At 39.3% G+C, this 22,382-nt stretch overlaps 2 protein-coding genes across 2 annotated transcripts in view; one reads left to right on the plus strand and one right to left on the minus strand.

Annotated features, from left to right (window-relative positions):
- Positions 1-158: 158 nt before the first annotated feature.
- Positions 159-4,149, minus strand: LOC108095604 (vesicle-fusing ATPase 1). Its single transcript, XM_017196769.2, is given in 7 exon segments — positions 159-988; positions 1,483-1,641; positions 1,703-2,927; positions 2,930-3,330; positions 3,403-3,621; positions 3,689-3,777; positions 3,853-4,149. Coding segments are annotated over 7 exon segments (2,235 nt in total). The 5' UTR covers positions 3,862-4,149; the 3' UTR covers positions 159-855.
- A 1,402-nt stretch (positions 4,150-5,551) lies between these two features.
- Positions 5,552-22,382, plus strand: part of LOC108095524 (integrin alpha-PS1) — a 54,891-nt gene continuing 38,060 nt past the window's right edge. The window contains 1 exon segment of the mRNA XM_017196641.2: positions 5,552-6,233. Within this exon segment, the coding sequence (XP_017052130.2) occupies positions 6,043-6,233 (191 nt within the window). The 5' untranslated portion in view covers positions 5,552-6,042.

A 22,382-nucleotide genomic window follows, 5' to 3' on the forward strand; every position in this document is an offset into this window, starting at 1 on the left:
GTAATAAATAATGACTTTGTCTGTTTTTTCTTCTCATTGAAAATCAAAAAAAGAAAGAAAAAATTAAAAATTAATATCAGCTTGTTTATTTTCAACATTTTTCTGAATCTTTATATATTCATAATTTTTTATAATTTAAATATATTAAACAAGCCAGCTAAGATGGAATTTGAGATCGTTTTCTTTATTTAAGATATACGTATAACATTGGCGGTTAACAATATTTGATTTAGTAAATATTTAATTAATTAGTTAGGTCGTTAAATTACCGATAAACAACGTTCACAATGCCCGGGGCAAGACTTTGGTGTTTTCTCCCACATTTTGGGAATATACTCAAGCAAGGCCTAAAATTAAAAGGTAACGAGAAAGATTATCATGCTATTAACGAGTTATTAGCTACGCGTGCTATATTTATAAATGTAATTGAGTATCTGCTTCCATTCTGCCGTCATGTCATTATAATGTCATATGCCATATGCCTCATCTTCAGGTCACGGGTCTCACATATCTGATTCTGATTCGAGATTTGATTGTGCTCTGTGGGGTTTTTCAGAAACACGGGAAACTCCTCCGGAATGTGGATGTGGTTTTCATTCTTGTCTTTTCTTGTCAACTGGGTCTTGGGACCGAACAAACAACGCGAAGCTTGGATCGTATTTATATATATATATATATATATATCTGTATATATCTGTCTATATAGTATAAGTTTTGCGGTGTATACGTGTACGTGGAGTCAACGCTTCTGATTTAGATGCGTACTCGGATTCATCGCTCTCGCCCCTCCATCCATTTTCACTTAGAAGCTAATAATTGAGACTGCTTTTTGGGGCACATCCAGCTTCATATGCCTCACTGCCGTGCCACCATGTCCAGGCCACCCTCCTCCTCCATCTTGGACAGGAACTTGATGGCCCTCTGCGAGGGCTCCGTCTGCCTAGCCATGTCGATCAGGCCCAACAGCTTCTTAATGCCGATGAAGACCCTAAACGGGGTGAAGATTTAATCAATAATGAGATTGGTTTCAAATTATTACAGTAAGAATTCAGTTAGAAATGATACACTGAAGTTGTGTCGAAATAAAAGATTTAATCATTAATTCGATTGTTAGTTTTGAGTTACACATGGGTAATATTGAGTATATTAAAATAATATAGTAACGTAGACTACATTTGTATTATCTTTCATATAATTTATTTAATGAAAACCTATGAAATTTGATTAAGTTGAAAAGTGACTAAGGCAATACAAAAAAAAAAGTGGAAAACTTGCTTAGTTTTTTTTTTTTTTAGAAAATTTAGAAGAAAACATTCATCATTGCAACATGAGAAATACATTACTTTCATAGCCAATATAAATTTTTTGAGCAACCAAGTATTCAACATCAGAAATAAATGCCATTTGAAGTCAAAAATTATACTCTCAATCAAAAACATTTCGTTTACCCAAGAAGATCTATTATGGTTTCTAAAAACTTACCGCTTGCCGGCCATCTTCTTGCCAATGGCCTGGACCTCTCCCTTGCTAAAGATGTCCGTGTGCTCGAGGACGGCCAAAACGTGTTCCGGGTGCGAGAGATTGGGCACGTGGAGCACCGAGGTGAAGGCCGTCAGCATCTCCATCTCCTCGAGAACCTCCCTATAAGAGGTATACAATTAGATAAAGGGAATACATATGGTTACTCATTCAGAAAGCCCACCTCCTGCTCGAAGTGCACAGGATGAGCAGCTTGCGTCCCTTTGGCGGCTGTTTCTTGAGCAGAACGAGCAGTGCCTGCAGCGTCATATTGGAGTAACGCGGTCCAATGGATCCGTAGTCGAGCAGACGCTCCACATTGTCCACCACAATGCAGCTGAGTGTGGAGCGGTAGGCGTCATCGAAGATCTTGCGGATGTGCAGACACTTGGCTGACTCAGTATAGCCAACCATATCCTCCGGCGAGCAGACCTTCACGAACGGGAAGTCCGACATCTTGGCCAATTGGGCAGCCAGTGCTGTCTTGCCAGAGTTTGGAGCTCCAGCCACCAAAACGGAGACCAGACCACTCGATTCGGGAGCCTTGGCCTGTTGTACATACAGCATTCCGTCCTCCAGAAGATTGCTAACCGGAGTTCCCCAGTTGATCACACCACGTGCCAGCATATTGTCGAGGATTTCCTGAGCCGTTCCAAAAGCCGGCTTGATGTCGTTCTCCAACGAGTGCAGGAAGTCATCGCGATTCACCTTTAGCTTCTCCATGGCCTCCGGGTCCACGGTTACCTTGGCATCCGCCTTGATCAACCGATTCATGGCACTCGATTGAGCGGCACGCACCAAACCCTCCAATTCAGCGCCACTGAAGTTCTTGGTCAGCGCCGCAATCTCCTTGTTATCCACATCATCGTTAATCTTGTTGAAATCCCTCATCCGCTTGGTGTGGATATTCAGGATCTGAACGCGACCCTGTTCGTTGGGCAAACTGATCTCCATTTGCACCTCGAGACGACCAGGTCGCAGCAACGCCTCATCGATCATGTCCCTGCGATTGGTCATTCCAATAACGAGGATATTGTTCAACTGATCCACGCCATCGATTTTGGTGAGCAGTTGATTCACCACGGTATCGTGGACACCACTGTTTCCTGCCACCGAGCCACGTTGCTTGCAAATGGCATCGATCTCGTCGAAGATGATGATATGTAGACCACTGTTCGGTCCCAGGCGCTTCTCCTCCTCCTCAGCCTCAGCAAACAATCGCCGGACATTGGCTTCCGATTCGCCCACGTACTTGTCCAGAATCTGTGGTCCATTCACGATCTTCGGCTCGCGGGCATTCAACATGGTGCCAATTTGACGGGCCATCAGGGTCTTACCCGTTCCCGGTGGACCGTACAAAAGGATGCCCTTCACGTGCTTGCAACCCAGTTGCTCGACCAATTCCGGGGAAAAACACGCGAGGCAAACGCCCGACGGAAGATCGAATTGAATTCCTTGTCCAGACCGCCGATTCCCATCTTGCCAAAGTCCCAATCGGGATTGATGATCGACTGGCGGACGACTTTGCCCTTGCTCTTGCCCTGCAGATTGAGGGAACTGTTCTCGGCCTTCTCGAACTGCACCACCGTATTGCCAAGAATCCGACCGAAACGCACATTCCGCATCGCCGGCTCCTTGCCTTCGCCCAAACTCTTGGGATCGATGGCCTCCAGGGACTTCACAGCCAGACCCAAGAGCTTCTTATCCTTGAAGTTGAAAACCAGGGATTGGCCCACAGTTAAAGCCATGCCAGCGAACTGCATGATGAACTCCTTGGCCATTTGATCCGAGTCATAGGGCTCCTGGGAAACGCTGTCGATAAAATATATAGTATATACACATTACATAACACCAAGGAATGACTATTGTATACTATGTACTCACGTTTTCTTTTGGAGAAAATCCGTTTCGAAGGACACACAGGTGATGACATCCGAGGAGGCATCGAAGCGATAGGGACGAACCTCCAGCTCCTGGTTGATGGACACCATGGCCCACTTCCTTTGCACCAAAGAGAATCCCACATAGCCACTGGGCACTTCGACGGTCTTTTCCAAAGCGAAAATGAAGTGCTGACCAGCGGCTGGCGATATGTCAGCATATCTGGAGATAAAGTAAGGGTTCTATATAGTAAAGTAACTTATAATGATATCTTGGTAGAGCAACCCACTTGACTTCATCCGGAAAGTCGCCAACATTCACAATTGCTCGATTGGTTAGCGAAAGCTCGTCCGTGGGGCATTTGGTGGCTTTTAAACGCTGCAGGAATAATTTAAACCAATTAGCAACTCCCAAAAAAAGAAAAGCAAAGCTAATTTAAATAATTTAACTCACATAAGCCATGTCTTCAGTTTTTGCTTTGGTTTTGTGGTACTTTTTCTGGGGGTTGTTTACAAGCAGCACAAAAATCGATAAGAATTGGATAGGATACTAGAAGGATGTTATGAAGACTGCTTTTCTTGGTTACTAAAACCTATATTTCAATGAGTTTTAGCCTTTAGAGGGTGTCCACAGTATCGGCGACTTAACCTAACTGAGTTAAAGCTACTCCACAAATGTCAAACTTTGTTTTTGCTGAATTTTCAGAACAAGAGACTTTAGCTTTTTCAATCGATTTTGCACATGCGCGCCATTCACTGTGACCGTAGCTTAATAGTCAAAATATCTCCACTCAATCTCGCCAAAATTTGCCACAAAATACCAAAATCAGAAAAGTATAAATTATGTTTATTAATTTTATAAGGACAAACAATCATGAACACATAAAGCGTTACAACATAATCGAAAGAAATCATTGAAATATTTGAAGCAGTGGCGGATACAGGGGGGGGGGCGATAGGGGCGATCGCCCCCCCTCAGCTTCTGAAAAAAGGTGCTTCACTGGCGTGAACTTCGGAAACCTGCGTGTTACAGCGTGTCGCCAGTCCTTCCTTGCCCTACTTCTTCCCTTGTCTATCGCTCCTCCTAAGACTAACTAGCCTAGCATTGCTACATACGCATTCCGAAATCAGTATTCACATCGAGAGAGTTATAGAAAAGTTTTTAAAAAGAGGGAAAAGAATAATGGAATTCGCCATTTAGATTAAAATTAATTAATTTATTTGTACAGAGTGTTTTGAATAAAACTGCGTATAATTTTTGATTATTTGCCACCTGCTACTTGCATTGTTTAAAAAAAAATTTTGATCGCCCCCCCCCAGGCAGATACCTGTATCCGCCCCTGATTTGAAGTATTTTAGTTTCAGATTTTCAGCATTGATGTCTATTCATAATTGTACTCAATATCAACAAGTTCTTTTAGCGATCTGTTAAAAAAAAGAACTCTATATTACCAGTGCAACAATAACAAGTTAAGATAATATGGCAGAATATTATTTTGTATCCACCACTTTTACCAGTACAAATTTAAACTTATTAATCTATCGAAAGATTCCCTTTTGTGCGCTGACAAAAGCTAATTGCCACGAACTTCATCCGGTAAGTCATGAGCACTGGTTGCAACAGCTTGCTAGCGACATGTTTACTGACCGCTTGCAACATGCTGCAACATATTATTGCCGCCGAATTAAAAAAACACAGGATTGATAATAATTTTTTTTTAATATTCATTGGTTTAGTTTTTTCATAATAACCTTTAATATTAATATTTTACACAAAATCCATTATTGAGCATTACTTTTTTGTCAGTTCCCGGCATGCGAACAAGTTAGATCGGACATGTTCGAACAGTTATCCTTCCTCACCTTTGATGTCCTCTGTTCACCCGTTAGGAAAAAAACGTTCTCCCATGTAAAGTATTTGTTAGCCAAGGGGGGGGATGAGCCTCTAGGGGGCGAAAATTACTGCCAAATGGTCAGTTTTATCTACAGTTTTTAACGCTTGCATGGCGCTCTCATTTAAAAATAATATCGATATGCGATACTTCGGTCAAAAGCTAAGGCGATAGTAATATTTGCTTTTATAAAGTGTAATCGATGTATCGATGTTTTGATATATTTTCGACATCCCTAGTTTTGTTATTGTTACTGTTGCTCGGGTCGCGCGCGCTTCGTTGCCGAAAGAGATATCAACAAACCGCCGTCGCGAACGGTAATCGGGAGAATTCGATTAGGAAACGAATCTTTATCAAAAATGCCGAATGCGTGTGGAGTCCGTTATATAATTGTGTAGTAGTATTTCACCGAACTTTTACCGCCATCGGATTATAATTTATTTTTTTTTTTGCTGTGAGTGCGTGTGAAGAGGGTAAATAAATCGAAGACGAAAAGCGAAAGATAAAAGCAAAACTGCAGCGAGCGGCAAAGAGCGTGGAAAATACGCGGACTACCTGTCGAGCCAAAGATCTCACCGGATTTGTAGTTGTTGTTTCTGTTCTATTACTTTTTTTTATTCGGTTGTTTGCCGAAGGTCGCGGGTTTGAAACCTCTCCTCTTTTTTTTTTGCCGTGCCCGGTGCACGTGCATTAACCGTTATATATTTAAAAATTAAATACAACGAACTGTTGAAATCAAAAACACACAAATCATGGAAGAGATCCCGCTGACAAGAATGCTGCGGACTCTGATACCCTTCCACTGTCTGATCTTAATCACCTGCGCCTTTAATCTGGAGCAGCGATTGCCGATCGTGAAATATGGCCACCTGCACTCGCACTTTGGCTACTCGGTGGCCACCCACACAATTGGCGAGGCCAATGGGCCCAACAAGACAAATTGGTAAGTGGCGTTACGAAATGCGGATAAATAAGCCAAAATACTAGTTACGCAACTCCCGGGAGAATCATTAGCAAAAAGTTCGATTGGCTGAAGCAGCTGGAAACGCTCTGAAAGTTAAACGCTTTTAAAGTTTTCACGAGCCACACGTACATAAAGATAAACTAAAGTTAATTTTTTAAACAGTGCCCAGTAAAATGTTTAATTATACTCTTTCCTCCAAGAACAATAATTTTTGTAATCGTAAATTTTTCTAGTTTGTTACAAGTATATTATCTAGTAAATTTAAAATGAAATTTAAAAGCATTTAATTATAAACCCTTTGTATTGAAAATGTACTTAAGTACAGAATATGATATTTTTAAACTACAAATGTTTACATAAAATAGAAATGAAATATTTAGTAGTATCTCCTTTAGTATTGGTAAAATATAAGAACTTTTTGTTCTGCTCTAAAAACTGGAACAAACATTTTATTTAAGTAGATCGATCTATTTTGCAAACCCTGCTTCAAATAATCCTTTACCTTTCCAAATATTCAATAATCTCCTTAACGATTTATTTCAAAAATGCCTTGTTGCCTAATTTCTATTTTTCTGTTGAAAAATTTGGGGTAAACAAAGCGGAGAAGATCAGGTAAAGGAGAATGGCCAGCAACTTGTCTTGTCTAGGTAAGAAAAAAAAAATCGGAATTCTTGGTGGAACGCGGGGAATCTCCTCGTTCGGTGCGAAAACAGGTTTTTATTTTCGCCAAATCGATTTCAGCTTAATTGACTGGCATTGATTGTTATTAATCAGCAGACCGGCCAACAACAAATATTAATTTGCATTGCAATCGCTGTTTGCTGTTGTTGTTATTATTGTTATTATTGTTGTTGTGGCTTTCAATGTTTGCTAATGCGCGAAACTTGTTTCAAGTCGTGTTTTTATTGTTGGATTACCATAATGTGTTTGAATATCGAGTATTTCGAGAGATGATGCCAGGCTTTAAATAGTTTTCTGCCAAAACGCAGTGGATTAAAACGAATCGAATTAAATGGTAAACCAAATGCATTTCCCAAATGCACGACAGCTGGTGCCAACATGTTGGAATTAATCAGACTATTAACATTTGGGTCGATTTATTATTCATCTCTAGTTGTTTGGACTTGGTGGATAAATATACATTTTGTTGTCTATTAAAAGTCTAGGTTGATTAAACATTTAAGTTTTGGGCATACCATAAATATGTTGTCATAGCTGACTAATTGTTTTACTATTATTATCGTTCTATAACTAAGTAGCTTTTAGTGAGTAGTTTAACAAATTAAAACCAATATACAAATTTAATTTGATTATCATAATTTTAACTAGGGAGTTTGTTGAGTCCTATTTCAACTGTTTGTAATCATTAAACCTTTAAGTTTTTAGGTCTTGAGTATTACCATAATTGAAAAACGAAACCCTAAATATACACTTAAACAAAAGTGGTGAAATTTCGAAGACGCCTCGCCGGTTTAAATGATTTGTTTACTTAACGATAGGGAAATGAGTTCTGCGTATTTGTGTTCGCCGGTATTTGAGTAAGGATTCGCTCTGTTTGTTTTTTAAAATATTTTCGAGTTTTTGAGTGTTTACTTTACATCTTTTATTTTTGCAAATATTTGTGGATTCCTTATCTGCGCAGTCTTACGACTTTTTGCCTGTCTTATTTTTTATGGGACAGATAACAAGTAACAGATAGTCGGAGAACAGGCGAAATGTTTGTCTTCCCATTTGGAAAGCCCCTCCTTTTTTTCTCTTCCACTTATTTTGTATTTCCCCCATCCAGCTTGTTGTTTTCTTAACCCTTTAATTTCGCACCTTTAAAGAGTTCAGCGGATGTCGATTAATTTGCAGTTGTCATTGGGTTCTGGGGGGGCTTTGGCACTCATTAAAGGTGCCATTGGCCTGGCTTAAATGTCTGCACTCCCTCCAAATGGCAACTGTGTGCTGGCCTCCGCCTTTTCGCCATACATCTATTGGCCAAAACCAAACTCGGCAGACAAAACGGAGCCAGACGGCAATGGCCATAAAAATGGGCAGACAACAAATCCGGAATCAATACAAGACGCGACTTGGATGCGCCAAATACACAGCAAATATTTTGCTCACATTGAACAACTATTTCTTACTTACGATTCATTCCATTAGGAAAATTCTAATTTGCCTCTCGCATTTATTGAGAATGATTTATTGATTTGCGGAGTAGCCAAGCGTCTAATATTCGCGGGGGAATAAATAAATAGCGAAGCGTAAGAATGCTATCATATAAAAATTAGGAACATATTTTTTCTAAAACGTACAAATAAAACATAAATCATCGTTAGCTGAATTATGTTTTATTTGCAAACATATAACATATGGTAAACAATATCTTTTTAATTCATTTAAATTTGCATTTTAAGAGTAACAATTTTTAGGCAAAACAAAATATTATTCATGTGAGATGGGTGAACTTAAAAATTGTTTTTTTTTCTTAAAACATTTTATTACTAATAACTTAGTATATGTTGCAATGGGCTTACTTTTTTCGTCGTGCACTGATATTATGGTGACATTCCCCCAGTTAATCCCCAGCCAGTTTGCACTCTTGGCTCTTTTTAGAGCTGGCCAACTATTTTTTACTCCACTTCGTTGGGTTGTCAGTGGGTCAAAGCAATTACACTGGGTGTTGCCCCACCGCCTTTTGCCTTAAACAGTGGCTAATCGAGATGTATTCCCACCGCCTGTCTAAAGAGATTTCTTGAGATTTTCCAGGGGCCACTTCTGTATTTTAGTATCTGTGTCCAGAATCTGTATCCTTTATATATCTCTATTTGAATCCCATTGATAATTGATACCTGTTTTAATACTGGAAGAAAATCTATTTATTCTAACCAATTATTCATAAAGTATGTCAGAAAGCTAGAAGCAAAAAAATAGAAGGAAAATTGTGTACTTCTATTAAAGTAAAGGTTTTTTTTATTGCCATTGACACACTTTCCCACAGCGGATTCCACAACGGATCTGAGTTTCCCATTTTCAATCCCGGCTTGAGCATGTGCGTTATTTTTTGTTCATTCGGATATTTAAAGGTCTTTTTACCTTATACAAGCTGAATGGGCGAGTGTTCTGCATTCCCAATTAGGCGAAATGCATTTGTCACTGTGTCAGGCGAAGATCAAGGTTCGGGAAATATGAAGCGCGATTCAAAAGCCGCCGACCGCAATCAAAAATCCATTTACACGTTCACTCGCACGATTCGTGGTTGCCCCAAGTGGATGATGGTCATGTGGATTTGGATTGGGGGCTTTGGTTTGCTGACAGGCGAACGTCATGTCCGTCATGCAACTCGATCCCCCCTCCTCCCTCTCCTCCTCTTGTGATTCCCCTTTCCCACCTTTGATGATAACTTCTTGGGGTTTTCGGACGTGCGGATCACGCGCCTTGTGGGGTCGTCGGAATGGGAACTCCGAATGGAAGTCCGTGCTCCCAACTCCGGAGGAGGATTACTCACGTGCGAATCTCGTGCAAGTGATGGAAACCTTTGAAGTAGTTCAAGCAAATTAAATGAAAAGTTTGAAGCGAGTTGAGGAGTCTAAAAAAAGTTAGAAGGGGGATAAATGGATGAACTGACAAGCGTAAAATTCGATTATTTTGATAGAATTATAACATAAAATTATTTAAAAATAGTGGAAATAAGGTAATCCAATTTTAAGTGTCAAGATATAAAAACTAGAACATTGTAAAGAACAATTATATTTAAATGAACCGAGCTTAACAACTTTGTAGCAAAAGCCTGATTTACGTGTTTATAGAAAACAAAATATCACGTATGGAACACTATAATTAAAACTAATCATCCATAATGAAAAATAAGTATATTACATTTTTATTTATTTCTTATACTGAAATTTTAAGAATGCTAGCCTCATTTTGTTCCATTTGACTGTGCAACATTTAAACTTTAACCGATTAACTGAAAAGGTAAACCAAATGCTGATTTAGACGAGTTCCTAGTGTGAGGTTATCAGTTTGGAAAATGACGCACTGGAAATCGGAAGAAGCTGCATTATCTTAGCGGATGTGAGATGATTTTTTGTTTTTTTTTTTTTTTTTAACGAAGGCCGTGATGCAAGTAATCGTTGCATGGCAATTTCCCGACTGACCGATAACTGCAGTGCGAAACCTTGAATTTGCAACTCGTTTCGTGCCCGCCTTTTGTTTTTGTTATTGTTATTGTCATTGTTTTGCTTTAATTTGTTTGCACTCTGCGATTGTCGCATATTTGTTTTATTAATGAGAATGCAGTAAACGAAAAGGTACATATGCAAATAATGTCACTCGCTTATCGCCAGCCCATCTTCATTTTTTTCCAGCTACGTGCCGCAATTATCACCCTCGATCATATGGAGTACAAATTGCGATACGCTGCAGGGACACTCGATTAATACTCTTGCCGGAGATTTTATTATTATTACACTTTTGGCATTCACATCACCATAAAGTGGTTTTATTTTTACGCTACTTTGTGAATAAGTTTACGCATTTTAATCATTACCAAAGATTAATCATATATAATCACATCATATATGCAATAAAATTGAAGACCAGCTCAGAGGTTGAATTTTATTAATATAATACATCCATTCTCTAAAATATTGCATATAAAATTAAAAACATTCAGTTAAAAAAAAGTTAAAATATTACAATTAAAACTCTATTCATTTACTATTTTTATAGATTATGTTTTAAATATAATTTTTAAAAACAATCTGATTAAAGTTGGATTTTATTAAGTGTTTTATCAAATATATATATTTAGGAAATAATGCATGTTTCTTTTTTAAATCAAATGGAGCAAAAGGAAGCAACTTTGTAGGTTTTCTGTAGTTTAAAATCACTCTTTGCTGGCATGTAAATCTCAGAGATTCCGGGGATCTTGTAGATTCGGTATCTCTTGTAGATCTTCTTCTGCTGGTCCCTCCACATCCCATTTTCGTGTTTATGCCGCCACCATGTGTTCCTTGTTTGCGCCAAAATATAGACGAGAAAAAAAAATGCGAGAGGAACAACTCAAAAAACGTTTCGGCGAAATGAGGTCAACAGACGCCAAACAGTCGGTTGGCAAAAGGGGGAGGGGAAAGTGGGAAATGGGGGGTAAAAGGGGGGTGGAAGAGGGGGTGGGGTTCGGGTGGTTGGGTGGTGCTTTCTGTGGGGTGGGTTAGGCACTGGGCTGGTCGACAGTTTATGGTTATTATTGTTGCTCTTTTCTTTTTGTTTTGTTGTTATTTTTTTGCTGCTGGTGCGTGTCTCTATGCGGCAGTATCTCCGCCAAATAGTTGGCCCAGGCCCACCAAAAAAATATATATAATATAAGAACCCAACCCAAAAGCCCATTCCTCATCACCCCACTCTTTTCTTTTTTTTTTTTTGGCCCCTCTTTTTTTTCTCCCCTCGTAAACAAATGAAGCCAAAAACGCAAAATGCGAAGAGCGAAAAGCGAAAAGCGCCAAACTATCCGCCGACAAGGAAATGGCCAAAAAACACTTGCTAAGGCAATGTAAGCTGGCCGACATGTGTGTATGCCCCATAAATTTCATAATATCAGCACAAGCGCTAACACTCCGGGCCATAAAAATACCCATGCGGAACGTAATTTATTTGATTTATACAATTTAAACATTTTTAAAAACATGCATGCAAATATTTTTCATATTTATAAATACCTATCTATTCCCTTTATCTGCAAAAAAAAGAAAAATGAAACATCATAACTAAACATAATACTTGTTGTAGATTTTTGACTATCCATAAATTGATTTGAAATTATTTGCTGTAGTCGAAATACATTCTATATATCCATTGTTTATTTTTATTAAATTTAATTAAATTTCCTTACTACAATTATGGCTCCTTCTGTACATTTGGATGCCCAGCAGTGATCGTGGGGTATTAAGTGCAGACTTTTTCTGGACTAAAGTCTTTTCGTGGGGGGAAAAATAAGGGAAATACTGGAGGTTGGGGGTGTGACTTCTGGCACCAAGATCCATGAAAAAAAGTTCACTCGTTCATTTTTAGCTAATCGAGTTTACAGTAAAAGCTGCCTATTAAATGTAATGGTTAAAAAATAAAACTTCACTAATCATTTTTTGGGAATGCAAGAATTATAAAAACTTTCTCCTTAAAATACCAAAAATTATTTTCCCCTTTTAAAGAGATTTTTTAATATTTCACCCAGCTCAACTTAAATAACTTTTATGTTTAAATGCTTATTGGAAAACTAACTTCAAAAGAAAAGACTTTTTATTACTATCCCCCTATTGAGTGCCCACTGTACACAGTAGAGCCGCCCGGCCAATGGAACGCTGAGCGGGCCATAAAAATGCGTGAAAATTCAATTGATTTTCCGGGGAGCCGAGGGCGGAGTAGTTGGCATGCGTATTTATAGAAAATCGGAGAAGCCAAACGAAGAAGTGTCTACGAAAAGGAAAAATTGCCCATTTCGGTGTGGGAAACAACGAACTGGCGGATTTCGGATATGGATTCGCACTAGCACTTGGAACACTGATCTCCGGTTTCGACTTCGCAGCTGTCGAGTGGCAAGATACAAAACTTCGCAGATACATTTGCAAGGCAAAAAAAAAAAAAAAAAATAGAAACAAAAAAATACAGAAAACTAAAAACTAGGAGAGACTCTTGCAACATAATTTCTGCCAGCAACTAATGAGACCCGAGGCTTCGAAAGTGTTGCCACAGCCTGCTCTTAACCCTCCCAAAACACTCCTTAACCCCCCTGTTGTCATAAGGGGTCTCCAGAGTGCCGCCGAGCGAAAAAAAGAGCGTGTGGGCGGCTTGATTTATTGCCAATTGGATGGCAGTCGCACAGAAGAATCGCGCAGAAGAGCTGCGAAGATTTGGCCCCACTCGAAATCCCAAATCCGAATCAAAATCAAAATACAACAAAAAAATCTACCGCGTGGGTTAACTCCGCACAGAAAATCCAGAAAAAAAAATCAAACACGAAGTTGGGGGGCAAAAAAAAAAAAAAAGTTGAAAAAACGCTCACGATGATTTTGCGCATAGAAATCAAAGAGCCCACGCCCGAGGCTCAAAAACTGGAGAGCAGAAGAATCGGCCCACTAGAAGAATTGGCCGGCCAGAAGAAGAAGCAGAAGAAGATGATGATGGGAAAGAAGAAGGAGAAGACCTCCGAAGAATCGTCTCCCTGAGCAAGCGATAAATCAATAAGCCCCAAAATGTGGCAACCGCTTCCATTGCCACCGCTCTCGAAACTCTCGACAAATTGTCCCTCGGGCGGGGCAACCGCGAAAATACGGAGGTTGTGGGCCATAATCACGGGGTTGGGCCAAAGATCAGTGGGTTCGGTTCGTCGGAGGATCTGAATCAGTGGGAATCCACGGGGAGCCCCAGTGACAAAAGGGAGCGACAAAAGTTGGGTAGTCATCACAAGATGAGGGGATCTAGAAGGTGAAGATGGGGGTAATAAATAAAATACAGGACCTCCACTTAATTGAATTTCTCAGTAGAGGTCTCATAATTATCATAATTAGTAACAAAGCTAATGAAGAAAGATAGCAGAATAGCAGATTTATGTGTAAAAATTCTAAAACAACTTAATTTTGCAAATGGTTTACAAACTCTGTAGATTATTTCTTATCATAAAATTATCCTCTTGTTTTTAAGATTTTTTATATGGACACTTAAATCACTGCTTAGAACTCGGAAGACATCTAATCAATCGTGTTAACTATTTTAAGCACCTTAACTCACTCCACTTAAGAATAAGATACCATCTAATAGATGTATTTAACCAGAAAAACAAGATCAATCCGATCGCTTCAATTAGATAACTGGGTTGTCAATGAAAGAATACGGCATGCATGGGTATGTGGAGTATGGGAAAGCTAGACTTTCGACTGAGACGAGGTGGCAACCGCAGAGCCAAGATCCCCCTATCCTATATCCCCTATCCCATATCCCCTAACCCATATCCCATATCCCAGATCAGATCAAATCGAATCCCGATCTCCATTCCGATCGCAACGCAGATTCCCCAGGTTTGTGGCATTAACCCTGTTGGTATCGCAGTCACATGGGTGAGATTTATGGAGCAAATACCGTGGTTACCCCATTGAATTCTCCCTCCCCTCACCCTCCCCCGTATTCTGTTTGCCCCGGGGGCCAAAGCCGGAGAATTGTGCGAATGAAACTCGTTGCTGGGGAAGGGAGGAGCAAAGGGGAAGCAACTTGGAGCGAGAGCAAAGCAAAGCAGGCCAGACAAAGCCGCAGATGGATCGAACCATTGCCAATACTCGTACCTGCCCCAGTCACCAGGATGCACTGAAAGAAATCGATTATTATTTGGTTTTCAGAGTGTTAAGACTATGCCTAGTAAATTGGTAAACAAAGTTCTTCAATTACTTAAATATTAAAAGCAAAAGAATGGAATAAGGTGAATAAATATGATACAAATAATTTAAGTTGAAGTGCTATAGTTTGTGTTTAAAAATAGATTACTGTGATACTTTAATAATCTAGAAAAATAAATATTTTCATAAATGTACTAAAATATAATCCGTAAGACTGGCAAACAATTTTGTATGCTTGTTATTGGTGGCAGTACTCATTCCCACCTGAGTAATCTTTTAAGTTTTGAGGAAATACTTTGATTACATCAAAAATTCTTTTTGAATAATAATTATTTATTATGAAAAGTGTATTAATTAATTAATTAACTTTTTTTTTCTCAATTACAACTCCATTTATTCAATACTTAAACACCTTTACGTTTTCATATTTGATTTGTATTTTTTTCATTGTGCAGTGGCAGTAAGTTGAAACTTTGTTGGGATCGCTCTCCATCTCCAGCGTATCTCCAGCTCCTACTGCCCCTCCCCCTTTTCCCTGTCCCTCCCCTTCCCCGCCTGCTCCACCAGAGCCTCCCTGTTAACCTTCCCGTCCACCTCAATCCGGTCGAAGAAGCCACTTCTTTGCCGCTCCTCTGGCGGATTTGCGGATCGTGCTGCTCGCCGTTGCTTGTTTCTAATGAAAATTGACGCCGTGCTGGTAATTTAAGTTGTTTTCGTTCGGTTTCTTTCTCCCAGCTTGGCTTTTTTTACTGTTTGGCTGTTACTTTTTTTTCTCTTTTTTTTTTTTTTTTTTCTTTTTTTTGGAGGGGCTTTGCGTGCTGGGAGATCGCCTGGCGATCGGTTTTGTTTTTCTCCCCTTAATTTTTTTTGTTTTTTTGTTTTTTTTTTTTTTTTTGTCGTTTTACGGTTTTTTGGCTTTGGTTGTAACGATTTTGGCTGGCAGTTTGTTAAACATTTTGGGCCATTTGGGGTGAACCAAATGAAGATCGTATCGAAGCTCTTTTTGGGGAGAGCAGCCCGAATGAAATTGATCACTTCTGGTGTTATGGCAACTCTGCACGAGAGCGGTGGTAACCCCCTTTTCGCCGATCGGGGTCACCCTTGCCACTATTTGATCAGCTTAAACGTTTCAGCCACTCAAAGCTGTCGGCATTTCTGGCCAAATGATCTTTACTCGTTGACGGAGTTTAATTGAGATTTTTTTGTTGCCTCAACAAGTCCATTAGATTGAATTCTTGTTTAGGGTAATTTTGTTGAAAAGTGGAATATCGGTTTGTTTGCTTTGTATTCCAATTACTTTGGCTTCAATTTGAGATTCTCCTTGGGATTTAAATATTTTATTTTGTTATTTAAACTTATTTTCTGCCTAGTTATTTAGCATTTCTTCTTTTACCAAACAAACAAAAAATCTGAAAAATATAATTTAAAACTGTAAAACCAATTTGCAACCATTTCCCCCAAATTCACTTAATTTTTATTAATGCACCTTGGATATTCTTGTTTTGACAGCAAAATCTATCATTTGCTGGGCTCTAAATTATTTCGTGGCATTTCCCTGCATTTGTGGCACTCTTCTTCGTGTGGTTTTCACGTTTCCCTCCGCTTTTCCCTGGGCTTTTCCTTCATTTACGTTGCTTTTCGACTTTTTTTGTTGTTGGTGCCACAAATTATGGTCTCGGCATTTTCCTGCCTTGATTGCGAGTTGTTCGCTCTTGGCACTTTGAGGCGTTTGGCTTCGCGCAATTTGGTTGCAACTGCCTCGCCATTCCCCCTTCCACATTTCCTCCCCTTCCCGATTTTCCACTACTCGCTTCCCGAGGTTTTCCACATTTTTCCGATCTGCATCGCTTCACCGGTTCTTTTCACATGCTGCTGCGAGATTTTCGTGGCTCGTTTATTTATTATGATTATTTATTTTGTTTTACTTAGTTTGCGGCTGCCTGCCACAGATGTTGGCAGTTCATCAGCTGGAAAAAGGGGCAGTAGGCGGTGGGCGGTGGGCGGGGCTACCCACACACACACATTCGAACACACAAGCAAACACACATGGGCTGAGATTGATTAGATTTGTTCAGTTGAAGTTTTTCCCCCGCTTTTTCTTTAGTTTTTCCCGCTTTAAAGTTCAACAAACGACTTCCACGCCCGCCGTCGCCCACTTTTGAGACGTCTTTGTTTGTCTCCCCTTTTCCCCACTATTTTATACTTAGAACAGAGAGAGAGAAAAGATATGACTCTCTTAGATACTCTTTGGCTTTACAAATTTATTAATTGTCATTTAATGTAATAAACATGGAATTTTTAATTTGTAAAAGCGATATTTTCATTGGTATAATTTTTTTTTCGACTTTACAAGTAGACAATACTAATAAGGCATTGAAAAAATGTATTTCAACATTAAATAAGACTTTATTCCGAATATGGAGTTTTATTACTCTTAAATCTTAAAGGTAAAATTCTTAATTGTCAATAATTTTTTTGAGTCTTACAGAATATTCTGAAAATGTTTTCAAAAAATGGTTGAGTATTTATAAGAAGTATTAGATTTTATTTTAATCAAGTTAAGTTAGGTTTCTACTCTTAAATTGGTTTTTGTTCTGATTTGTTTTTTTTATCACATCTTATGAAGTTTGTCTATTTATTTTCGCCCAGAAGATATGTTGCACATTTTAGTGGCAGCATGTGGCACCGTTTGCTCGACTGGCTGCCCAAATGCAAATCCTGCCGCCAATCGACTTGCCACGCCCACCCGCCTTCGAAAAAAAAAAAAAAACTATGGAACGTGGGCGTTTTGGTGCCATGTTTTTGCTTGACGAATTTTGACTTGGCTTTCAGCTCGACTTGGGCTTTTGGGTTTTTGGCTTTGGCTTCGGATTTGGTTTTGGTTTTTTGTGTCTGAGTTGTAGTTTCTGGTTCGGATTTAGTTTCCCAGCTGCAAGTTTTTGGTCGCAACACCCAGACTAATAGGCCCAGACTTTTGCGCTGCCTTTGGGGCGAACAACTTCGGCTTCAACTCCAAGTGCAACTTCAACTTCCACATCAACTTCTTCGACTGCGTGTGGGCGCCAAAATCGAAAACTGCGATGGCGACACAGCTCTTGATAAGAATAAACCAACACACAGATACACACAACGATACACACCGATACACACAGATACTCAACGATGTTGACAAGCCGGCAGTGCGGCACTTTTACCAAAAGGTAGTAACAAAAACACAAACAACAACAACAACTACTACTAAAACAAGGCTTGGAAAGAAGGCGGCTCTGGTCGGAAAATTCGCGGTATTAAATGCTCTAAAAATAAAGTCATAAATAGTAAAGATTTTTATAAGAAACTCTAAAAATAGTTCGAGCTTTGGCATATAAAATTTAGAGTTCAATTGCTTTAAAACCTGAATTAGAATTATGTTTTTTAAGTGTCATAAAAGAGTTTAACTTTTAAACCAAATTGCCTTTACTTATAAAAATAGGAAAAGCTTCGAAAGACAAACAAATTTTTTAATAATAACAAACTTTGAAGTGCTTTAAAAATTATTCAAATTGAAAACACCAAACTGACAGATTTTACGAGATAAAATCTTTTTCAATGCTAATGATATTTATATTGTGAAATGCCTATGTATTTATTAATTTTTTACGATGTGGTCTACCCATAAAAAATAAATCAAATTACCCGGAGATTTTGTGATACCCGTCTTTATAGAGAAGATCAACTTCAACTTCAACTCGTTTCGTTGTTGTCCGCGTTGTTGTCGCCGTGTTTTATGCACTTGGGCAGCACTTTATGAGTTGTATTACTTGCAGTCCGTAGACCTGCTTTTATTGTTGTTGTTGCCTTTGCTTTTTCCATGGCTTATTTGCTTTTCAGGTAAGAGCAGCGCCAACAGGCGCGTTTATCTGCCTCTGTGGCACCAAACTGTCGTACATTCGTGTATCTGTGTGGGTCTGCAACTCCCCATGGGTTAATTGATAAGGTTATTGTTTTCAGTTCTCGTTCCCTTTTTTCGAGGGCGTTGTGCCCCCATCTCCCCCATTTTCCCCTCCTCCCCTCTACACAATCCAAAAAGGGGGGCGTTTTCCATGGGGGCGTCACTGCCACAAAGCCAGAAAAAGCTGAAAACCAGAAAACCAGAAAGAGGTGCGATTAAGCCAAAGGCGTTTCCGAAGCTCCAAACAGTTCGGTTCGTTCAACTGACAGTTTTTCCGGCAAAGTTCTCGGCTCTTTTACTTTTCAACTGATTGATTGCCCTGATTGATATTTCCTGACTTCGGGCAACACCTTTGCTAACCTGGGTACTTTTTTAAGTACTTCAGAGAACTAGCTTTACAACATATCTAGATTTATATAAATTGTGCCTTCTGGTTTTGTATTTAAAATAATTTTGATGGCATCTAAATTTGTATAATTTCTGCATCATCTTTTTAAACTCAGACTAAAAAAGAATGTTTGGTTGTCTGTATCACTTAAATAGTATAATATATCCTAAATTAATTCCTGCTATACTAAATGATGTTCTTCTTTATTTGAAATGTGCTGGCATATTTCCTCTTGAAAACTGATAAAGCGCCTTGTTAGACTCAAATCATAAAAAATTCTCCTACTATCCACTTGGAATTCAAAACTCAGCATTATAACCGAATTAAGTCACCAAGATCTACTATTTTCCATTGGATGGCTGGCCGGATTCCTGGGTCATCAAATTTACGAACCGTTGACGGGATTCTTTTTCTTAACGATGCTTGAAAATCATTCTGGCGGAAAAGCGTCTTTCTCTTTCATTTTCTTTTTTTTTCTCTCCAGCCGTTCGTTGGGTCATTTTCATTTTTTTTTTTTTAATATATTTTTGTGGGGCTGTAATTAAAAAGCAAATCACGTTTCGTTTTATGATTTCGTCGGGTTTTTCTCGACTCCTCAAGCGTGGGCAGTAGAAATGCTTTCGTTTCTCGTTCCGTTTCTTTAGTGTTGGCAGTGAAAGTCTCCGATTTTTCCCTCGCCGATCGCACACACATTTTTCATTTTCATTTTCCCCATTTTCGGGCACTTCCGCAATGGAAAATCTCACAGATAATTAATTCCCGAGTGCGCGAATCGCATGCAAAACGGTGGTGGGGAAAAAAAAGAAAAACCACTGAAGCATGCCGCATTTAATGAAAAAATTGTGTCACATACTTAGATCGTTTTTTTTTTTTTTTTTTGTTTGGTCAATTAATTGGAAAATTCGGGGCACAGTCGAATTGGCTTTTGTTTCCCGTTCGCGAATGAAAAATAGTTATATGGGGAAAAGCCATCAAGAGTTATGGTCGCCAATTTGCCGCTTTTGGCCAGCTGCTCGCTTCATTATTTTGGCGTTTTTATTTTCTTTTTTTTTTTTGGAGCGCCGTTCCCAAGCGAATTCTCAATTTCGGCCCAGTTTCGGGTTTTTAATTTGGCGATCGCTTCTCGTTTTTAATGGGCCATAAACATGATCTACTTCGTTGGCAGTGCTGCAATCCAATTTGGATGCGGTTAATTCGGTAATTTTCAGCAGCCAGAGAAAGCTGCTCAAATTACCGCGATCTGTAAATTACTTCTACAGCAATTTTCGTTAAAGGTCTTGAGGTGGTTTAAAAATAGTAATTATATGGATTTCAATTTAAATTGCTTTATTACTACAAAAAACCGCTTATTTGTTGTATTTTTGTTTTTTTCCTTAATTATTACTCAGTTTTAAACTTTAACGCTTCTTCATCACTTTTCTACTTTTAAACCAGTTTTTGTTATGACTTATGCTTTAAAAGTTTTACTTCGAGTCAAAGTATTTCGCAAATAGCTGTTGTTAATAACTTTGATTATTAATTAATCAACTGAATTAACCAATTATTTATTAATCAACTGAAACTATTTTTAGAAGAAGTTAATCTCCAGTTTGCTACCAGCTTTACTACATTACTCCCCGCAACCTTTTCACTTTTTAGCAGGCTGATTCATCCGTTGGCCAATTAAGGCGCTGGCAACGGGTGGGCGTGGCACTTGGCACGACCCAATTACTGGCCACCACCCACTCAAACACCCTGCTGATCAACAAAAAAAAAGAAAAACACAACAGCAGGAGGAGTGGTGGGGGAAAAGCAATTAATATTTCTCCCCATTCATTTTCCGCGGCAAACAATTTTCGCATTACGCATACGCCCGGTGGTTCAGCGAGGCAAAATGTTATTAAAACTTATTTGTTATTTGCCGCGGAGAACTTGTTTTGTTTTTTTTTTTTTTGCTACTGCCTACGCTCTTTTTTATAAATATTTCTTTTTTTTCGCTTGCTGCAACAGCTGCCTTTTGGCCAGAAGTGAGTGATGTTGCTGCTGCTGCCACATTGGTTGCAATACATGTTGCTGCTGCTGCTGCGGCAGCTTCCGTTTCATTGGCATTTTCAACGCTTCGTTGACGGTTGACGTTGATTGCCAAAGCCGCAGGCGAAATCCCGATCGAGATCCCTTAAAATCCCATGCTCCATGCTGCATGTGGCATGCTGTATATGCTGCATGCTGCATGCTGCAGCATTTGCATGTCGCCCCGGCCAAATGGCAGCAATTTGTGGCAGCCACACGAGAAATTCCAATCAAATTGCCTCCGCGTCGCGTTTTCTTGAACCGCATTGAACCCGCTCGCAAAACACAAAAAAAAAGAAAAAAAAAGTGGCCCTGGCTAAAAAGCAATTGTCTGTCATTTAGCTGCAGCACCTGTTGCACTGCTGCCTTGATTGAGAACTTGTTGCTGCCTCCAGTTGCAGTTGCTGTTGCAGTTGCTGCTGCTGCAGTTGCTGTGCTGCAGTTGCTGTGCTGCAGCAACGTTTCGCAGACGGGCGCGGCACATCAGCTGTCAGCAATTTGTTGTGATCAATTTATTAAAAAAAAGAGACTCTGAATCGGAAAGTTGAAGGACGAGGCTGCTGTTGCAAGTTGCAAGTGCAGCTTCATCCGCTGGTCCGTGGCCAGATAATCACAGAGCCGAACTCATCTGCATAAATGCCGCGGTCTTCGGACCGAGGAGCCACCCATCCAGTTCCCGGAACTCGCAGCAATTGTGGCACCTTGCCCTGGAATTTGTCATTGTTGTGCCACTACAAGTACGGCCGGCTGGCTACACTCAAAAAAAAACCAGACCATCTTATTGGGGTTTTACCCAAGACACTCAACACCCAAAGAATTTCAATGAAAACTAGAATTAAATGATTAAAACAATACATCAAATCATTTTTTCTTACAAAGATCAAAGGTTTTAATAGAAAATGAAATCTATTAATTGAAAAAGATTTCAAGATTGTTTTTTTTTTTAATCTTTTAAAAAAGTAAAAACTTTATCCTGTAACTGTAAAAAAATAATCCTCTTTCGATCAATCATTATCAATTTTTTTTTTTTTTTTTTTTGTAAGTGCATAAAGCATAAAGAAACAGAACTGATGGCCAAAACTGCATTTACATGTTCGCCGGGGTTGGGCCAGAAATCAGAACCACAATCAGAGCCCAGAACTCAAAAGTCTGAACGGAGAACCCGTCTTTAGGGATATATATAGAGATCGGAGATCGGGGATGCTGGGGAGTAAAGTAAAAAAGTGTCGGACAACTGGGGACCAGAAAAACCTCTTCGATTAGCCTGCACTCAACTCCACTGTTTTTCAGTGGACTTCGGTGGTTTTGTCTTAATTCATTCGGGTTTCCAGTGGCTTTGTTTATATATATGTTTATACTTTTTATTCCGGTGCTGAGTAATTTACTTAGAT

The sequence above is a fragment of the Drosophila ficusphila genome, unplaced genomic scaffold (assembly GCF_018152265.1).
Source record: "Drosophila ficusphila isolate 14025-0441.05 unplaced genomic scaffold, ASM1815226v1 contig_198, whole genome shotgun sequence".
Classification (NCBI taxonomy): domain Eukaryota; kingdom Metazoa; phylum Arthropoda; class Insecta; order Diptera; family Drosophilidae; genus Drosophila; species Drosophila ficusphila.